Source organism: Schistocerca piceifrons, chromosome 6 (genome assembly GCF_021461385.2).
Source record: "Schistocerca piceifrons isolate TAMUIC-IGC-003096 chromosome 6, iqSchPice1.1, whole genome shotgun sequence".
Taxonomy (NCBI): Eukaryota; Metazoa; Arthropoda; class Insecta; order Orthoptera; family Acrididae; genus Schistocerca; species Schistocerca piceifrons.
This window is the reverse complement of record NC_060143.1, coordinates 576568357-576585343: the sequence shown is the minus strand read 5'-3', so window position 1 is coordinate 576585343 and position 16987 is coordinate 576568357. Positions and strand designations below refer to the sequence as shown.

General features: G+C 40.0%; 1 protein-coding gene and 1 non-coding gene across 2 annotated transcripts in view; one reads left to right on the top strand and one right to left on the bottom strand.

The window, feature by feature from the left end:
• Window positions 1-16987, top strand: part of LOC124802504 (zinc finger protein 135-like) — a 136307-nt gene that overhangs the window by 26923 nt on the left and 92397 nt on the right. The window contains exon 3 of the mRNA XM_047263328.1: window positions 13169-13240. Coding sequence (XP_047119284.1) covers window positions 13169-13240 — 72 coding nt within the window. The remainder of the gene's footprint in view (window positions 1-13168; window positions 13241-16987) is intronic.
• Trnas-cga lies at window positions 15152-15228 on the bottom strand. Its single transcript has one exon. It is a non-coding gene; the product is annotated as a tRNA-Ser (tRNA).

Sequence of the window (16987 nt, the reverse complement as noted above, 5' to 3'; positions counted from 1 at the left end):
GATATTTCCAGTTTTCTATTAAAGTTTGTAATACTTTTCCCTGACTTGAAATTTGATTTGTATTATAAATGCAATTAAAGTTTTGTTTTCTAACTGTCAATAATTAAATCCGATATGAAACTCAAAAATTAAGACGACACATTTAAGTATGTTTATTTAAAAAGTTTATTTTTTATTTTATTCATTTTTGGGTACATTGCCACAGTCGGTATTTTATAAATATTTTAAAATCTCATAAAATGTACATAATTCAAAAAGAGTAACACAAAAATAAGCTAATGACTTGTATGAAGTAGTACAAATCAAAAATCTAATATTTGGTAGATCAAATTATTGAATATTTTTACGTAAAAGTTCTGGACAGAATGAATTAAAGATTTTGGAGCATCAAGAGTTGCAACATCTCCTTTGTTTCATTTAGGGTATACTCATATATTAATTGTTGAGCAATTAAAGTTTTCTGGCAGAGTTAGTGGAGTTAACCTGCGAAGAAGCTTTGACATCGGCAGGAATAGTTACAGAATTAGTGATAACAACATTGTTTGTTAGAAAGAGGAAGGAAAAGAAATGAGGACATCACAACAAATTATGGAACAGTATGACGATTCCAAGTTTGTATAAAAATTTTGTACTACTACTTTTCGAGCTCATACTTGGAAAACTGGAGCATATGAATGAAGTGTGAAACTATTTCCTAACGTAAGGCTTTTTGCTTGTAGTAGGCCTAATAGGCATTTGATATTGGTACTTTGTGAATTATATTCTGTCGTTACAAAAAAGACCGTTTGTGCCAAAACAGTCTCATTTATTTGGTGTGTATTACAATCGTTGCCATATTAGAAAGGCCTATTTTGTTTTATCTAGCAGACAGTGACAAAACAGACGTAATCAGATCGGGAAACCACACCAGTCTTGGATCCTATTTGCATTAACAGCATTTTCAATGTTAGACAACGACATTTCGACTTTTCATGTAGCAAAATGTTTGACAAACTTTGATGAGGTAATAGATTCTTTCGCAGAAAGAAAATCACGCTATGTAAAGCTGCAGCAAGATTAGAGAGAAAAAAATTCTAGGAGCTAAGGACTAAAAAAAAAAAAAGAGGGACAGGATGTCAAACCGACCGTTTGTAAGCAGGAGAGGCACCACAGGACATTTTAATTTCCACTGTCCTGAATATGGTTTGATGGCATCCATTAAAAAATATACACGTTTCAGTTCCACAGAGCGAAGTACAGTGACATGCGATAGAAGAATGCTGTGTGAAGATGGGTGGCACTGCACTTCTGGCACACTTAAGACCAAATAACATGTCTTACATTTCCTCGAACACACGTTTTATACATCAGACTCTTCAGAAAGATGTGCTCTACATAATGAACATATGTTTGAAAATTCGATTTTTTAAAAATGTTTGACGTCCTATCTCAAATGCTCGAGGGAGTGACAGGGTATTGTGCCGGTTCCGAAATATCGTAGATCTGGGGCTGATGCGCAGAGAAGTCTGAGTTACAGTGGGGAAGTGGGTAGTCTCCACGAGACCCGTGTTTACATTTAGTGATTTCGCTGTTTCCTCTTCGTTTACTGCTCTCGTGTCAAATGAAAACAAAACAGATTTCTGATTTACACCTTTCTGACAGTCAAGCATTAATTGCCTTGTAGAACAATGAAGTTATTTTTGTTGGTTTGCTAAATAAATTTTCTTTTATCAATCTTTTCCGCTGAGGCAGACAATATATTTGAAACGAAGTGTTTAATTCCACACACTGTTCGTTGCATTTCAAGTGCACGTTTTCAACTTGTACCACGTATGGCATTATGCCATAATAAAGAACCAAACATGAGATAACACAGTACTGGTACTCCAAGAAAATTTACATCCCGAAAACCACATTGAAAAACTTAATATCAGGTTGTGGCCTACTTAACTGGAAATATGGACATACGAATATGCACTTCAAATGTGCGCATTTCAATATGGGTCACGAAATTCCGATGCTCTTGGAGTATCCTCTGATGTCTTGTTTCCTTTGACATAATGTACGATCTTTTAATGTTTTACACGTACGAACATACGGGCTCCCTGTGACATCGTAGCAGCAAAAGCGTGGTGACGCCTGTCGTCTGGCGCTCTCTGACAACTGCTGAAACGAACCTATTTCTAACAGGTCATAGGAAAATATTCCGAATGGTGGTTTGAAAAGCGTTACCATCAAAGTACCAGTCTGGCAGTTACAACGGATCTATGTACGATAATGTGCGATGAGCGTTTGACTCTCATTTAAAAATCAACTCTTTGATGATGATCCATTTAGATGAATTTCGAGCCCAGAAGATCAGACACTTATGTCTTTATTAAAAAATTTACGGGCACATGTATGTGATATATCTTAAATTGTAATACGCGCATAAAAGACCAACAATGTATGTGAAAGCTTAGCTTCTCTTGCTGCGTATTAATCTTGCAGACCAATATTATATGTGAAAGCTTTGCGTTTCGAGTACCAACACTATGTATATTAATTTAAACCATTCACTTTTTCTGTTTGTGTGTTCGCGCTACTTAACAGTGATGTTGCTATTGGATGACATCACGTGTCCTAAGCTCTGAATACCCGCTGTCATCAGCTGGCGAGATCACGTGACGTGAGCTATGACTGGCTTACAAAAGTGCATTGCAATCTCGATTTCAATGCATACATGTTGCTGCACATCAAAGATCCCCCCCCCCCTCGCCCTCCCCCTCCCCGTGTTTAGTTTTCTAAAGTGCCGGGAAATTCTGCTCCCGTGTATAAAACTACAATCATTCAAAGGACTTATAAGTTATACAATTCCGAGAGAAAATATACTGTCAGTTAACAGGAAAAAAGTATGTTTTCACCCGGGAGAAACTGTATTTTTAACCGGGAAATCTGGGAATTTTTTTTCCTTGTCCATGTATACACACTGATTGTAAACCCTCCTCCATTTTTTTAAAATTTCAGACACTTTCAATAGCAGGACAGCAACACTTTAATTTTCTACCAAACAGACTGCACAAGATTTTTTTAGGCTAAAGAATTAATCGTGAATACTCTGATAACTGAGTACGAGTTGGTATGTCTTCAAACAAATGATAAATTGCCATTAAAATTCCAGTTGGTGGCTTTAGTTACATATTTGAATGCACCATGCATGATATGAAGACTGCAACTTCCCAAGTCAAGTATCACTGGATAATTGATTTCTTTAGTAAACTGCAACTCAGATTTCAGATCTTTGAAAAATTTATAATTAATCCATTGAGATTTGTAAACTTTTATTAAGGTGTATAAGAGTTAGAAGCATTTCCTTGAACAACAGAAGTAGATCAGAAGCCCTTGTACGATGAAGATTAGTAGATACACAAATATCCATTTGAGTTTCTTGACAAGCTTTATTGAGTGAATTAACAAATCTTATAACAAAATGATTACAAGAAGTAATACATTCCCTCAGTCTGTCTGTATAATAATGAACTATCCCACAAAGAATTGAGTAGGCAATTTTAGCTCAGTGAAGTTCCATTCTTCTGGCTATTTCACTGTTGTTGAACTTTAACAGTTGTATTTCACTTCCAGCTAAACACATTTACTTGCGAGTCATCAGTGTCTGAATACACCAAAGTACTTCTGCATGGCTTACTTCTTCTTGGAAGAGAAAGGGACTGAGAATACTTAGGGATTCCAAATTTTCAGTTCATTATCTTGATTTATGACTGGATGAGAAATGGTTGATTTTTTCGGTGACTGATGTTTAATTTTCTCAGTTCTAGTATGTTGCAGGCAAGTTAAAAAGCTTTGAAGATGAGTGGTATTTTGTAGATTTTAACTTTGCTAATATTTTTTAATCCTGTAGCATAATTTTTGACATCCGTTGTACCCATACTGCTTAAAGAAAATGTAACATTGCAAAACTTGCATTTTGTGCTCTTAAAATCGCTTCTGACAACTTCTGTCCAAAACTTCAAAATCTGAATCAGTCATCTAATAACTTTGAAAGTGTGTTGTCGTGCTGAATGCAATGGCCTAAATTTTTACTGTTACCTGTCAATATAAATGATACATGGAAGTAACAAAGATTTTTGAAAGCTTGTTGTAGGTATAATCCTTCTCAGAAACTGTACTTATTTTGTAATACAAAATATGAAATTAACCTAGAGCATCTATACAGTCAAGAAGCTTCATGGCAGTTTGTAAATGTACAATATGCGCTAAGATTCTGAGTGCTGAACTAATATATTGCACATAAAAAAAAGTACAGTACCTGTATTGCTTGGAAAACACTACTATATATACATAGTATGTTCCACGACTCAGTTTCAACAGTTTATCCCACAGAACAACAGGCATGAATACTGATCTCAACAATTACAATATCATGTCAAACAATAATGCACCGTAAGCTTCCAGCTGCAGCCGATAGATAGGATACTACATTGTGAAGATTGTGCTGGCACAAATAACCTCTCTCTGCTATAATAAAAAGGATATTGTGTAGTCGCAAAAAAATTCCCTGATATTTTATGAAATTCCCTGATATTTCCATGATATTCCCAGATGCGTGAAATTCCGCGATAATTCCCGATACTCCTGATTTGGGCCACCCTGCGGGGCACTGCAGTTCATTGATCAGTCTTCCCCTTAACTAAATTCCATGTTGTCTTTACACTTGAGCGACAAAAGTCATGGGATGGCTCCTAATATCTTGTCAGACCTCCTTTTGCCCAGCATAGTGCAGCAGCTCGATGTGGAATGGACTCAACAAGTTGTTGGGTGTCCCCTGCAGAAATATTGAGCCATGCGTCCTCTATAGCAGTCCATAATTGCAAAAGTGTTGCTCATGCTGGATTTTGTGCATGAACTGATCTCTCAATTATGTCCCATAAATGTTTGATGGAATTCATATCGGATGATCTGTGGGGCAAAATCATTCTCTTTAATCATTGAGAATGTTCTTCAAACCGATTGTGAACAATTGTGGCCCAGTGACATGCCACATTGTCACCCACAAAAATTCCATCATTGTTTGGGAACATGAAGTCCAGGAATGGCTGCAAGTGTTCTCCAATTAGCTGAACATAACCATTTCCAGTCAATGATTGGTTGAGCAGGACCAGAGGACACAGTCCATTCCATACAAACACAGCCCACACCATTATGTAGCCACTACAAGCTTGCACAGTACCTTGTTGACAACCTGGATCCATGGCATTATGGGGTCTGCACTACGCTCAAAACCTACCATCAGCCCTCACCAACTGAAGTTGGCATTCATATGATCAGGCCACAGTTTTTCAGCCATTTAGGGTCCAACCAATATGGTCATAACCCCAAGAGAAGTGCTGCAGACCATGTAGTCGTGTTGTTAGCAAAGGCACTAACATTAGTATTCTGCTTCCATAGCCTGTTAACACCAAATTTCGCAACCTGCCCTAATGGATATGTTTGTCGTGTGTCCCACATTGATTTCTATGGTTAGTTCACATAGTGTTGCTTGTTTGTTAGCACTGCTCTAGGTCATTAAGTGAAAGCTATCAGTCACTATGTTGTCCTTGGCAAGAGGCAATGCCTGAAATTAGCTATTCTCAACACACTCTTGACACTGTGGACCTTGAAGTATTGAATTTCATAATGATTACTGAGATGAAATGTCCCATGTGTCTATCTTCCATGTTCAGAGACCGTTAACTCCCGTCATTAGGCCATAAACCTATCAGAAACCTTTTCACATGACTCGCCTGAGTACAAATGACAGCTCAGCCAATGCGCTGCCCTTTTACACCTTGTGTATATAATACTGCTGCCATCTGAACATGCACATATTGATACCCCATGACTTTTGTCATCTCATTGTATTTTCTTATGTGATGGTACTATCTTTTTCTCTTAGTGCATTTGTTTCGATGTCTTTATTATAATGTTCAATATTCCATAGTACACCTTGTAGTGACTGTAGCATCAACATGAATGCTGCTTTTGACTGACAGGTACACTTTCCTTTGGGCCTACAAGAGGCTTTTATTGCTTGAGTAATCCATTGCTAGATTTTGGCCTAGTGTGAGCTACTTTTGGTGAAAACAGTTTTCAAATAAGGTGAAGACTGTATTAATAAATATGTTGTATTTTTCTTTCATATCATGAACACTGTATACATACCTCAGTTCAAAACTTAGTTTCCTGTTGCAGAGATTAGTCCTGATGCCATTTCCTTCATACTCAGCTGTGATGTACTAAAGGCCAGTTTTATGTTCTTTAGGGTCACAGTAACAGTGCTTTGGGTAACACCTTGTAACTTTGATGGCTTTCAACCCATTTAAAGGCAAGATGAATTTGTTTCCCATGTGATGTACCACTTTTTCTTCTTGTGACAGTGGTCAATATGACCAAAACTGGTAAAGAATTAAAAATAATTAGTACAGTTGATGTCTAAAATGCATTTACCTCCGTCAACATCAAACCTACTAACCACCAGCAATATCTCCACTTTGACAGCTGCCACCTGTTCCATACCAAGAAGTCCCTTCCATACAGCCTAGCTGCTTGTGGTCGTTGCATCTGCAGTGATGAGTAGTCCCTCTTGAAATATACACACAGTGTCTCACTGAAGCCTTCACTGACCACAATTATTCTCCCAACCTGGTACAAAAACGAATCTCCTGTGCTGCATCTTTCCAGTCTCCCACCACCTCCCAAAGTCCCACTGTCCAGCCACAGAGGAGCATTCCCCTCATAACTCAGTACCACCCAGGACTGGAGTAACTGAATTACATTCTCCACCAGGGTTAAGATTACCTCTCGTTGTGCCCGGAAATGAGAAATGTCCTGCGCACTATCCTTCCCACCCCTCCCACATTGGTATTCTGTGGTCCACCGAACCTACACAAGCCCTGCTCCCGATCCATTACCTCGTGGCTCACACCCCTGTTATAGACCTAGATGCAAGACCTGACCCATACATCCTCTTACCACCACCTACTGCAGTCCGGTCGGTAACATCACCGATCCCATCAAAGGCAGGGCTACCTGTGAAACCTGTCATGTAACCTAAAAGCTAAGCTGCAACCATTGTGCTGCATTCTATGTAGGCATGACAACCAACAAACTGTCTGTCTGCAAGAAACAAGTGGACCACACTGTTGCTGAACATGCTGCCTAACATGAGATCCTTCATTTCAGTGACTGCTTCACAGCCTGTGCCATATGGATCCTGTCCACCAACACCAGCTTTTCTGAACTGCACAGGTGGGAACTTTCCCTGCAGTACATCCTATGTTCCTGTAACCCTCCTGGCCTCAACCTTTGGTAGTCGCTATCCTCACCCATCCGACCCCTTCCCTGTTACCATTGCAGCACTACACAGCTGTCATTCCACCATCACACCCAGCCTTTTTATTTCTCTCCTTTTCTGCTACCTTCCCCCCCCCCCCCCCCCCCTCGCCGCCTCGCCCCTGCCCACTGTCTAATCTGCAGCACTTCATTGTCTGCCACCCCCATCATACTATCCCTTCTCTTCCCCTCCCCAGCCTCCTCCTTACCTCCACACAGCTGCCACTCCCATCATGCAGTGGTGCTGCTGCTCACAGTGTGGTTTCAGTTGCCAGAGACTGCAGTCCTGTGTAACGGTCAAAAGCTTTAAATGTTGTGAGGAGAGTCTTTTTGTTGTGCCTATCTGTGACTCAGCATCTCCACTATATGCTGAGTAGCAACTTTCCTTTCCATAATATTGTTGCAATCCATCCTGCATTTTCCATTGTTAGCTTTTAGCTTTTTACATTGGTATGACTACCAACCACCTGTCCATCAGGATGAACTGCCACCACCAAACTATGGCGAAGAGCAAAGGAGAACCCCCTGTGGTGCAACATTGAGCTGACCAAAACATAATTTATTCCAATGGCTGCTTCACTACCTGAGCTATCTGGATCCTCCCTTCCATCACCAGCTTTTTTTCAGCTGTGCGGATGAAAGTTATCCTTACAACATGTTCTCCACTTCCATCATTATCCTGGCCTCAACCTACTGTTACATACCATCCCCACACCCTCCACCCAATAGTTTCCACCCCATCAGTCCTATCTTCTCTCCCGCATTTTTATCTCCCATCCGGTTTATTAGGCTCCCTCTGCCAACACACCTGCCCATCTCTCACTGCTCCTTTCGGTTTTCATTCCTTTTTTCCTGACATCCCTGCCCCACAAACTAACGATGCGCTGCGCCTTGTGGCATTCTAACCCCTGCACACTCTGCCACTCAGCGTCTCTCTCTCTCTCTCTCTCTCTCTCTCTCTCTCTCTCTCTGTGTCTGTGTGTGTGTGTGTGTGTGTGTGTGTGTGTGTGTGTGTGTGTGTGTGTTTTCTGTTACCATTCTTCCTCAGACATATATTCCTCCTCAGGACTGGCAGCCAAGCATTTGTAAGGAGCCTCAAAACAAGTCCAAAGTATTAAAGTATTTACAATTGGTACATATGTAATAGGACATCCTGACAGCACCGGCCTTCTACAGTTTATGTTGTACTCTTGTCTGGTAGTTTGCATAACATAATTTGCTGGAATGCTGGAAAATGCACAGCAACAAGCAGATCCAATAAGGAATTCTGCCTTGAACCACGTCACCACTGCTCTTAAAGAGTTTCTCACCCAGCCTTGATTATTCATTGTTTATCACACTTGTGTATAACACCTCCAACTAATCTGCCAAGTTGTGTACCCCTAGTACCTTTATACAGACTAGTGCACATGAAAATTTCAACACTGCAAGGGACAGATGTCATTAGTTGGTCTTAACACATTTGAGAATTCAGTACAGTTTGAAATCACCACATACTGAAGTTGGAAATGCTGAATGTAGACAGACTCACCAAGCAGCAGCAGAACACATACATAAAAGACTGTTGTGATTGGCAAGCTTTCAGAGCCAGTGGCTCCTTCTTCTGGCAGAATGGTTGAAGGGTAAGGAAGAAGGGTGAAGGAAAAGAACTGGAGAGGTCCAGGAGTACGGGATGAGAAGGAAAGACTGATACAGTCTTTCCTTCTCATCCCATATGGTAAGTCTCCCCTGACCCGCGGTTCTGGGTGACTTTCCCAAAATTTACCCTTTTCCTAAACCTCACCAGTTCTTTTCCTTTCCCCTTCTTCCTTCCCCTTCAACCCTTCTGCCTGAAGAAGGAGCCACTGCTGCAAAAGCTTGCCAGTCACAACAGCCTTTTATGTGTGTGTTCTGCCACAGCTTGGTGAGTAGGTTTTTTAACCATCCAATTAAATAATTTCATCAATAATTGATTGTTTTCATTGAATGTAGATAGAGACAGATATAGAGAGATGCTGAATGAAATGCATTTGGCTGTCAAGAGAGCAATTTCGTAATGCCTTCAGTGACTACAGTAGCAGAATGTTGTCAAACAATATTTCACAAAACCCAAAGAAATTCTGGTCGTATGTAAAGATTGTTAGTGGCACCTAAATTAGCTGGCCAGAGTGGCCGAGCGGTTCTAGGCGCTACAGTTTGGAACCGCGCAACTGCTACGGTCGCGGGTTCGAATCCTGCCTTGGGCATGGATGTGTGTGAAGTCCTTAGGTTAGCTAGGTTTAATTAGTTCTAAGTTCTAGGGGACTGATGGCCTGAGAAGTTAAGTCCCATAGTGCTCAGAGCCATTTGAACCATTTTGAACCTAAATTAACGCCCAGTCCCTAGCAAATGAGATGGGAACTGAAATTGAGGTTAGTAAAGCAAAAGCAGAGATTTTTAACGCAATTTTCAAATGTTTCTTTAAAAAGAAAAACCCTGGAGGATTGCCCCAGTTTAATCCTCGTACCACTTAAAATATGAATGAAATAAGTAATAAGGGAAAAAATCTGAAATCATTAAAATTTAAGAAAGCTCCAGAGCCTGATGGAATCCGTACCAGATTCTATAGTGAATTTGTGGCTGAGTTAGCCCCTCTTCCAGCTATAGTCTGTCATAGATTCCTCAAATAAAACTCTGTGCCCAGTTCCTTGAAAAAAAAAAGCACAGGTCACACCCATCTACAAGAAGGGTAGTAGAATTGATTCACAAAATTACTGTCCAATATGCTTGACGTCGATTTGTTGTGGAATCTTAGAACATATTGTGGGATCCAACATAATGAGAAATCTTGAAGGGGATGACCTCCTCAGTGTCAGCCAGCTAGGATTCTGAAAACAGTAATCACATGAAACCCAACTCACACGTCTCCCACATGACATAATGAAAGCTTTGAATCAAGGCAGTTAGATAGATGCAGTGTTTTTTGATTTCCAAAAAGAATATTATTCGGGACCACACCTGTGCTTATTGTCAAAAGTACAATCATAAGGGTATCGAATGAAATTTGTGACTGGATTGGAGAGTTTTTGGTAGCGAGGACACAGTGTGTTATCTTAGATGGAGAGTCATCATCAGATGTAGAAGTACATTCAGGTGTGCCCTGGGGAAGTGTGTTGGGCCCTTGCTGTTCATGTTGTCTGTTAAAGACCTTGCAGACAATATGAACAGTAAAGTCAGACTTTTTGCAGTTATCTATAATGAAGTGCTGTCAAAAAAAAAAAAAGGCTACATAAATATTAAGAATATTTTGATAAGATTTCAAACTGATGGAAAAATTGGCAACCAGCTTTAAATGTTCAGAAATATATTATTTTACACTTCACAAAATGAAAAACTGTAGTATCCTGTGACTATAATATCAGAGAGTTACAATTAGAATTGGCCTACTCGTACAAATACCTGAATGTAACACTTGCAGGAATAAACAGAATGATCATGTGGATTCTGTTGTGAATAAAGCAGGTAGTAGACTTTAGTTTATTGGTAGAATACTAGAAAAGTGCAGTCAGTTTTTGAAGGAGAATGCTTACAAATGACTCATGCAACCGGTTCTAGATATTGCTCAAGTGTGTGTGACTAACAGGAAATATTGAACGTATACAGAGAAGGGCAGCACGAATGGTCACAGGTTTGTTTGATCCATGGGGAAGTGTCACAGAGATACTGAAGGCTCTTGAAGACAGACGTAAACAATTCCAAGAAAGTCTACTAACAAAATTTCAAAAACTAGCTTTAAATGATGACTCTAGGAACATACTGCAGCACCCTACGTATTGCTTACATAGGTATCGTGAGTATAAGATTCGAATAAGTATGCACACACGGAAGTGTTCAATCATTCTTCCTGTGCTCCATACATGAATTGAACAAGAAGAGCCCCAATAACTGGTACAATGAATGTACACTCTGCCATGCACTTCATGGTGGTTTGCAGAATATAGATGTGGATGAATGTGGATCAGACTCAAAGACATCCTGTTGTCATGAAATTACCTTCCTTGTAGTTTGGATGAGAGCACACAAAGTTTTGATAGTGACTGCCAGGTGACACAGGTGAAGTAGTTGCCGACTGGCTGTATCCCAGATGATCAGTAATGTGCAAAGTGATGCAGTGGTCAGCACACTGAAGTAACATTTTGGAGGAAGAGTTTAAATCCCCATATGGCCATACAGATTTAAATTGCCCATCATTTCCCTAAATTGGTTAAGTGAAATGCCAGAATAGTTCTGCTGAAAGGACAAGGACAGTTTTTCTCCCCATACTTTCCAAATCCAACCTTGTCCTCCATCTCTAATGACTTTGTGGTCAATGGAGATGTTAAACTCTAATCTTCCTTCCTTCCAAGTGATCAATGGGTGACTCATTTTTGTTTATTTATTTATTGTTCTGTGGGACCAAATTAAGGAGAAGTCTCCATGGTCATGGAACGATTCAATACATGGAATTATAACACGATAATAGAAACAGATAAAATGAAATATAAAAAACATATTCAGGCGATAAGTCTTAAGTTTAAATAAAGGAAATCAACAATGTAACACTGGAACCCGCTTAATTTTTTAGCTCTTCCAGGAGCTCCTTGACAGAATAGAAGGAGTGAGCCATGTGGAAACTCTTCAGTTTAGACTTAAGAGTTTGGGCTACTGCTAAGATTTTTGAGTTCTTGTGGAAAATGGATGCAGCAGAATACTGCACTCCTTTCTGCACAAGAGTCAAGGAAGTGCATTCCACATGCAGATTTGATTTCTGCCTAGTATTAACTGAGTGAAAGCTGCTAACTCTTGGGAATAGGCTAATATTGCTAACAACAAATGACGTTAAGGAAAATATATACTGTGAGGACAATGTCAGAATTTCCAGACTATTGAATAGGGGTCGACAAGAGGTTCTCGAACTTACACCACATATAGCTCGAACAGCCCGTTTTTGAGCCAGAAATACCCTTTTTGAATCAGAAGAGTTACCCCAAAAAATAATACCATATGACATAAATGTATGAAAATATGCGAAGTAGACTACTTTTCGTGTTGAACTGTCACTTATTTCAGATACTGTTCTAATGGTAAATAAAGCAGCATTTAGTTTCTGAACAAGATCCTGGATGTGGGCTTTCCACAACAGCTCAGGAGGATTGTCAGGCCAGGAAAGGACCCACACCTGTCACTGTACCAGAAGGGCTGGGCTATGTCCCAGTGGCATAAGACATGCAAAGATGCCTGAAGGAGACGGCATATGTCTGTGTTTGGGCTCTGAAGTCTAACTCTTATAGGGAATGCTATTCATATTTTCCTCGATATGTAGGGGCCGAGGTTGCATGTGAGCAGACAATGCGGAAACCAGTGATGTTAACAGTTTCACTCCAATCGCAGTGACCTGCATTGAACCCCAACTATCGATATAGCTTTACAGCTGTGGGCATGAGGTGGCAGTTATACTATGGCACAGTCACAGTGTATGGTCCAGCATCTTTGTGGCTCTGCATTTGACCCTGATCTATCCTGTATGTCACCATCATTGCAGCATGCCCCGAAAAAGACAAAATTGTCATGCTATCACTGACCTGAATTCCAGAAATGGAACACTATTCGTTTTTGAAAGTTACTCACACAATGATAGTGTGTTATGCCTTTAAGGAAACATATCATCATCATCATCATCATCATCATCGTTACGTATTATCTGAAGACACCACTGATCTGTGTGTTTTCATAACATTTGAGATATTTATTCTTCAAGGAAGTGTCAGCAGAATGATTTATTTAATCTTTTCAATGTGAGTAATGTCAGACTTTTCTGATGCAGGTGTCTGAAAACATGTCTGAGGATCAGCAGAAACCAAAAGTTGCAGAAACTGAGGAATTGCCTGTGACACAGGTGAGTTATCCACTTTTATGTCACGCGATACTTTCACTTTTTTGTGATAGTCCTCAACTTGTTAACACATCGCTAGACTTGGCTGGTGTATGCTGCATATCTTTCTGTGTAACATGATGTAATTGAAGAAGCACTATATTTTGTTCTCTGGGTCAAGGATTTTGGATAAATGAGGGAGCCCTACCCGATTTAAACTCAGTGTCAGGCTGAGGCTGAGTGACAGACTGTAGAAAAGATGTGGGACATTGCCTTCTGCAGGTAGTGCCGCACAGGCTGAGCTGCCAGACTGCATTGTGAGGCACAGAGAGGAGAGCACTTTACTTCTCTATCGGCTGCAGTCACCTCGGCAGTAGTCGCCTCGGCTTGCGAATGACACCCGTGCCAAGTAAAGTACAGCTCTCACTATTTATCACTATTGTTCCAAGGCAAGAACGTAAAATGCAAAAATTCCAACAGTGCCTTAGTAATATGGGTTAGAAAAATATCAGTGTCTTATAACTTTGTGTCCATGGATGGTTGATGTATTTGATATTTTAGTAGAGCATGTTTCACAGATTTCTTTTCCCTTACAATCTGGGTGATTCTTAAAGACGGAATTGCTATACAGGCAGTGCTGGACTATCCAAACTGATTGCAGGCGTATATGAATTTGGAACTGCAGACATGGACTGAACAGTTGATTCTATAATTTCTCATTTTTTCTGCTTCCTAATTGCAGTACTCTCTTCAAACACAGCTCTTCCTTGACATTAACGCTCTGAGTCGTGCACAAGAGATTCACTGAAACCAAACATCTTAATTCTCTGCATTTATAATAAAATCTTGGGGATCACTTTAGTTATAACGACTTCTTTCTCTAATATTTTCAACAAGAAAAGTTTTGGTGTCACACAGAGTCATGCAAGAAATGTCTTTTATTTCCCATCGTAAAGGAAACTAATATTTGCTTTTACTTTCAACAGCCTTGAAGCAATATTTCCATCATAAGACGTTAGCTGTGTCTGACAAAAATAATTTACGGTATGTTTCGATGTTGCAAAAGGCATAGTCCGTATCAGTTCAGGCAGGCTAGGAAAAAATTTTACCTTCATCGTCTCGGATATTACTGAATGTAGCATATGTTGAAATGAAGGACTAAGTAAGGAACACACATTTTTTGTTTTCTATACAGGACTACAAAGATGGCACTGCGCATACCATTTTGAAGATGCAAATTTTGGAAAAAATTTTAAAGTGTTGTATCCCTGGAAGAGTTCCAGATATTTTGCTGTACATATATTCAAAAATGCAAATCCATATTTTTTTTCTGTTGAGTAGTAGCACATAGTTTACATTTCCTGGAAAGGAGAGCTTCCACTTTTAGGTTGAACAGGTTTTATAAACAATTGAAATCTTTGCCATACATTAAACCTGTATTATTACCACATTATCACATAACAGACTCATAAAAATCAAAACCTTGCCTTATTTAACAAAATGTTAGTTTTGAAAGGTGAGAAAGAGACTCATTTTTCAATCATTTTAAATGGTTCCAAAGACTTAAAGGTTTCAATTTATACAACTTCTGTGGAGTCTGTTTTGTACTGAAATTAGCCGGGTAATGAACTGCATCAGTATCTTCCTTTGATATAGAGTGATGCCTTCCTGTTGTACCAATAGGAACTGGAGCACTGACAATCTTCAAAACATTGTGAACAGGAAGTGAGCATTGATGGCGTTGTCGCTGTTCTTCAGCTGGAAACCTACATCCAGCATCAGGTCCATGGGGTAGCATAAAGTTCACTACAATTTCGTTTTTCACTCCCGTAAAAACTGAAATCTGGTCATTACTCAGATGATACCCTCCCAGAATGAGATTTTCACTCTGCAGCGGAGTGTGCGCTGATATGAAACTTCCTGGCAGATTAAAACTGCGTGCCCGACCGAGACTCGAACTCGGGACCTTTGCCTTTCGCGGGCAAGTGCTCTACCAACTGAGCTACCGAAGCACGACTCACGCCCGGTACTCACAGCTTTACTTCTGCCAGTACCTCGTCTCCAACCTTCCAAACTTTACAGAAGCTCTCCTGCGAACCTTGCAGAACTAGCACTCCTGAAAGAAAGGATATTGCGGCATTAAATATGTATATACACCAGGGCTTAACAACTGGCCGGATTTAAGCGTGAGTACTCGCATCTGCTCAGGCACGTGGTCGCGAGCAGGTGCAAGGTTGCGGAGTTGGGAGGAAGGGGAGGGAAGGGAAATGCACGTGCACGTATGAATATGACCGCAGCGTGCCTATTGAATTCGCGCCGACTGTGTAACGTTAAAAGTACTACGATCAGCTCTAACAGTCACTTCGCTGGTTAAGAATCATGTCAAGTCGCCGTTGTGTAACCCCAACCATGCATTCGCAGTTCAACCCCCATTGGGTGGAATTGTATCTGTTTACAGAAAAACATGGTGTTGCAAAATGTTTAGTATGTCACAAAACGCTGAATTCTTTTAGGAAATTTAATTTGCAGCGACATCATATGTCGTACCACGCGAAAGACTACGGAAGTGGAAAATGTGATGGACCAGATCATGCACAGGAAGTTATTAAACTTAAAAGGATACTATCCGAAGAAGATCTGGATGACGAAGAAAAATCAACTGAGGCAGCTCTCAGAGTGAGCTATAAAATTGCTTTGTTTTTAGCAAAATCCCTGCGCCCCTTCACTGATGGCGATTTAATAAAAGATGTTTGGTAGTTGCAGCGGAACATTTGTGCCCATCTCAAGTTGAACAGTTTTGGATTGTGCCATTATCTGACATGACCACTATGCGTCGCATACAGGACATGGCAGACGACGTCCAGAGCCAGCTTGCAAATATCTATAAAGATTTTATGGCGTATTCTCTAGCTCTGGACGAAAGTGTTGATATCACTGGAACAGCGCAGCTTTCCATATTTATTAGAGGTGTTAATAGAGATCTTCAGGTGAGGAAGGAGCTCCTCGCTGTAGTAGCCATGAAGAACACTACAACCGGAGGTGATATTTTAAGTAGTATTGAAGAAAGTGTTGAAAATATAGGATTGTCGTGGAATTCTTTAGTTTCAGTGTCTACAGACGGTGCACCAGCGATGACAGGGAAAAAATTAGGTTTCGTTTCGTTGTGCTGTTGAAGGAGAAAATGCAAAAACTGACCGTGCCGAATGAAATAAGGGGCGTTCACTGTGTGATCCACCAGGAAAACTTATGAGCAAAGAGTGTCACTCTAAAAAATGTGACGAGTGTTGTTGTTCGTACAACCAATTATATAAGGAAGCATGGGCTACAACACAGACAATTTAAAAGCTTTCTTGAGGATGTAGAAAGCCAGTATGGTAGCCTGCCTTATTACAGCAAGGTCCGCTGTCTTAGTCGTGGCGAATTATTAAATCGAATTTTTTACTATTAGATGAGATAAATATGTTCATGGAAATAAATAACATGTGTGTTCCTGAATTGAAAGAGCCTTCATGGAAATGTGATCTCGCATTCTTAGCGGATTTAACTAGCCATCTGAATGCTTTGAACATTTCACTACAAGGTAAAGATCTGCTAATTACTCATTTCATAGATCGAATACGAGCTTTTAAAATGAAATTGACACTTCGGGTGAGTCAGCTGGAAACAGGAAATCTAACTCATTTTCCTAAATTATCATCCATGCAAGATGTTCACAAAGACTGTGAACGTTATTCACATAGTTTAGTCGCCCTTAAGGAAGAATTTGATCAA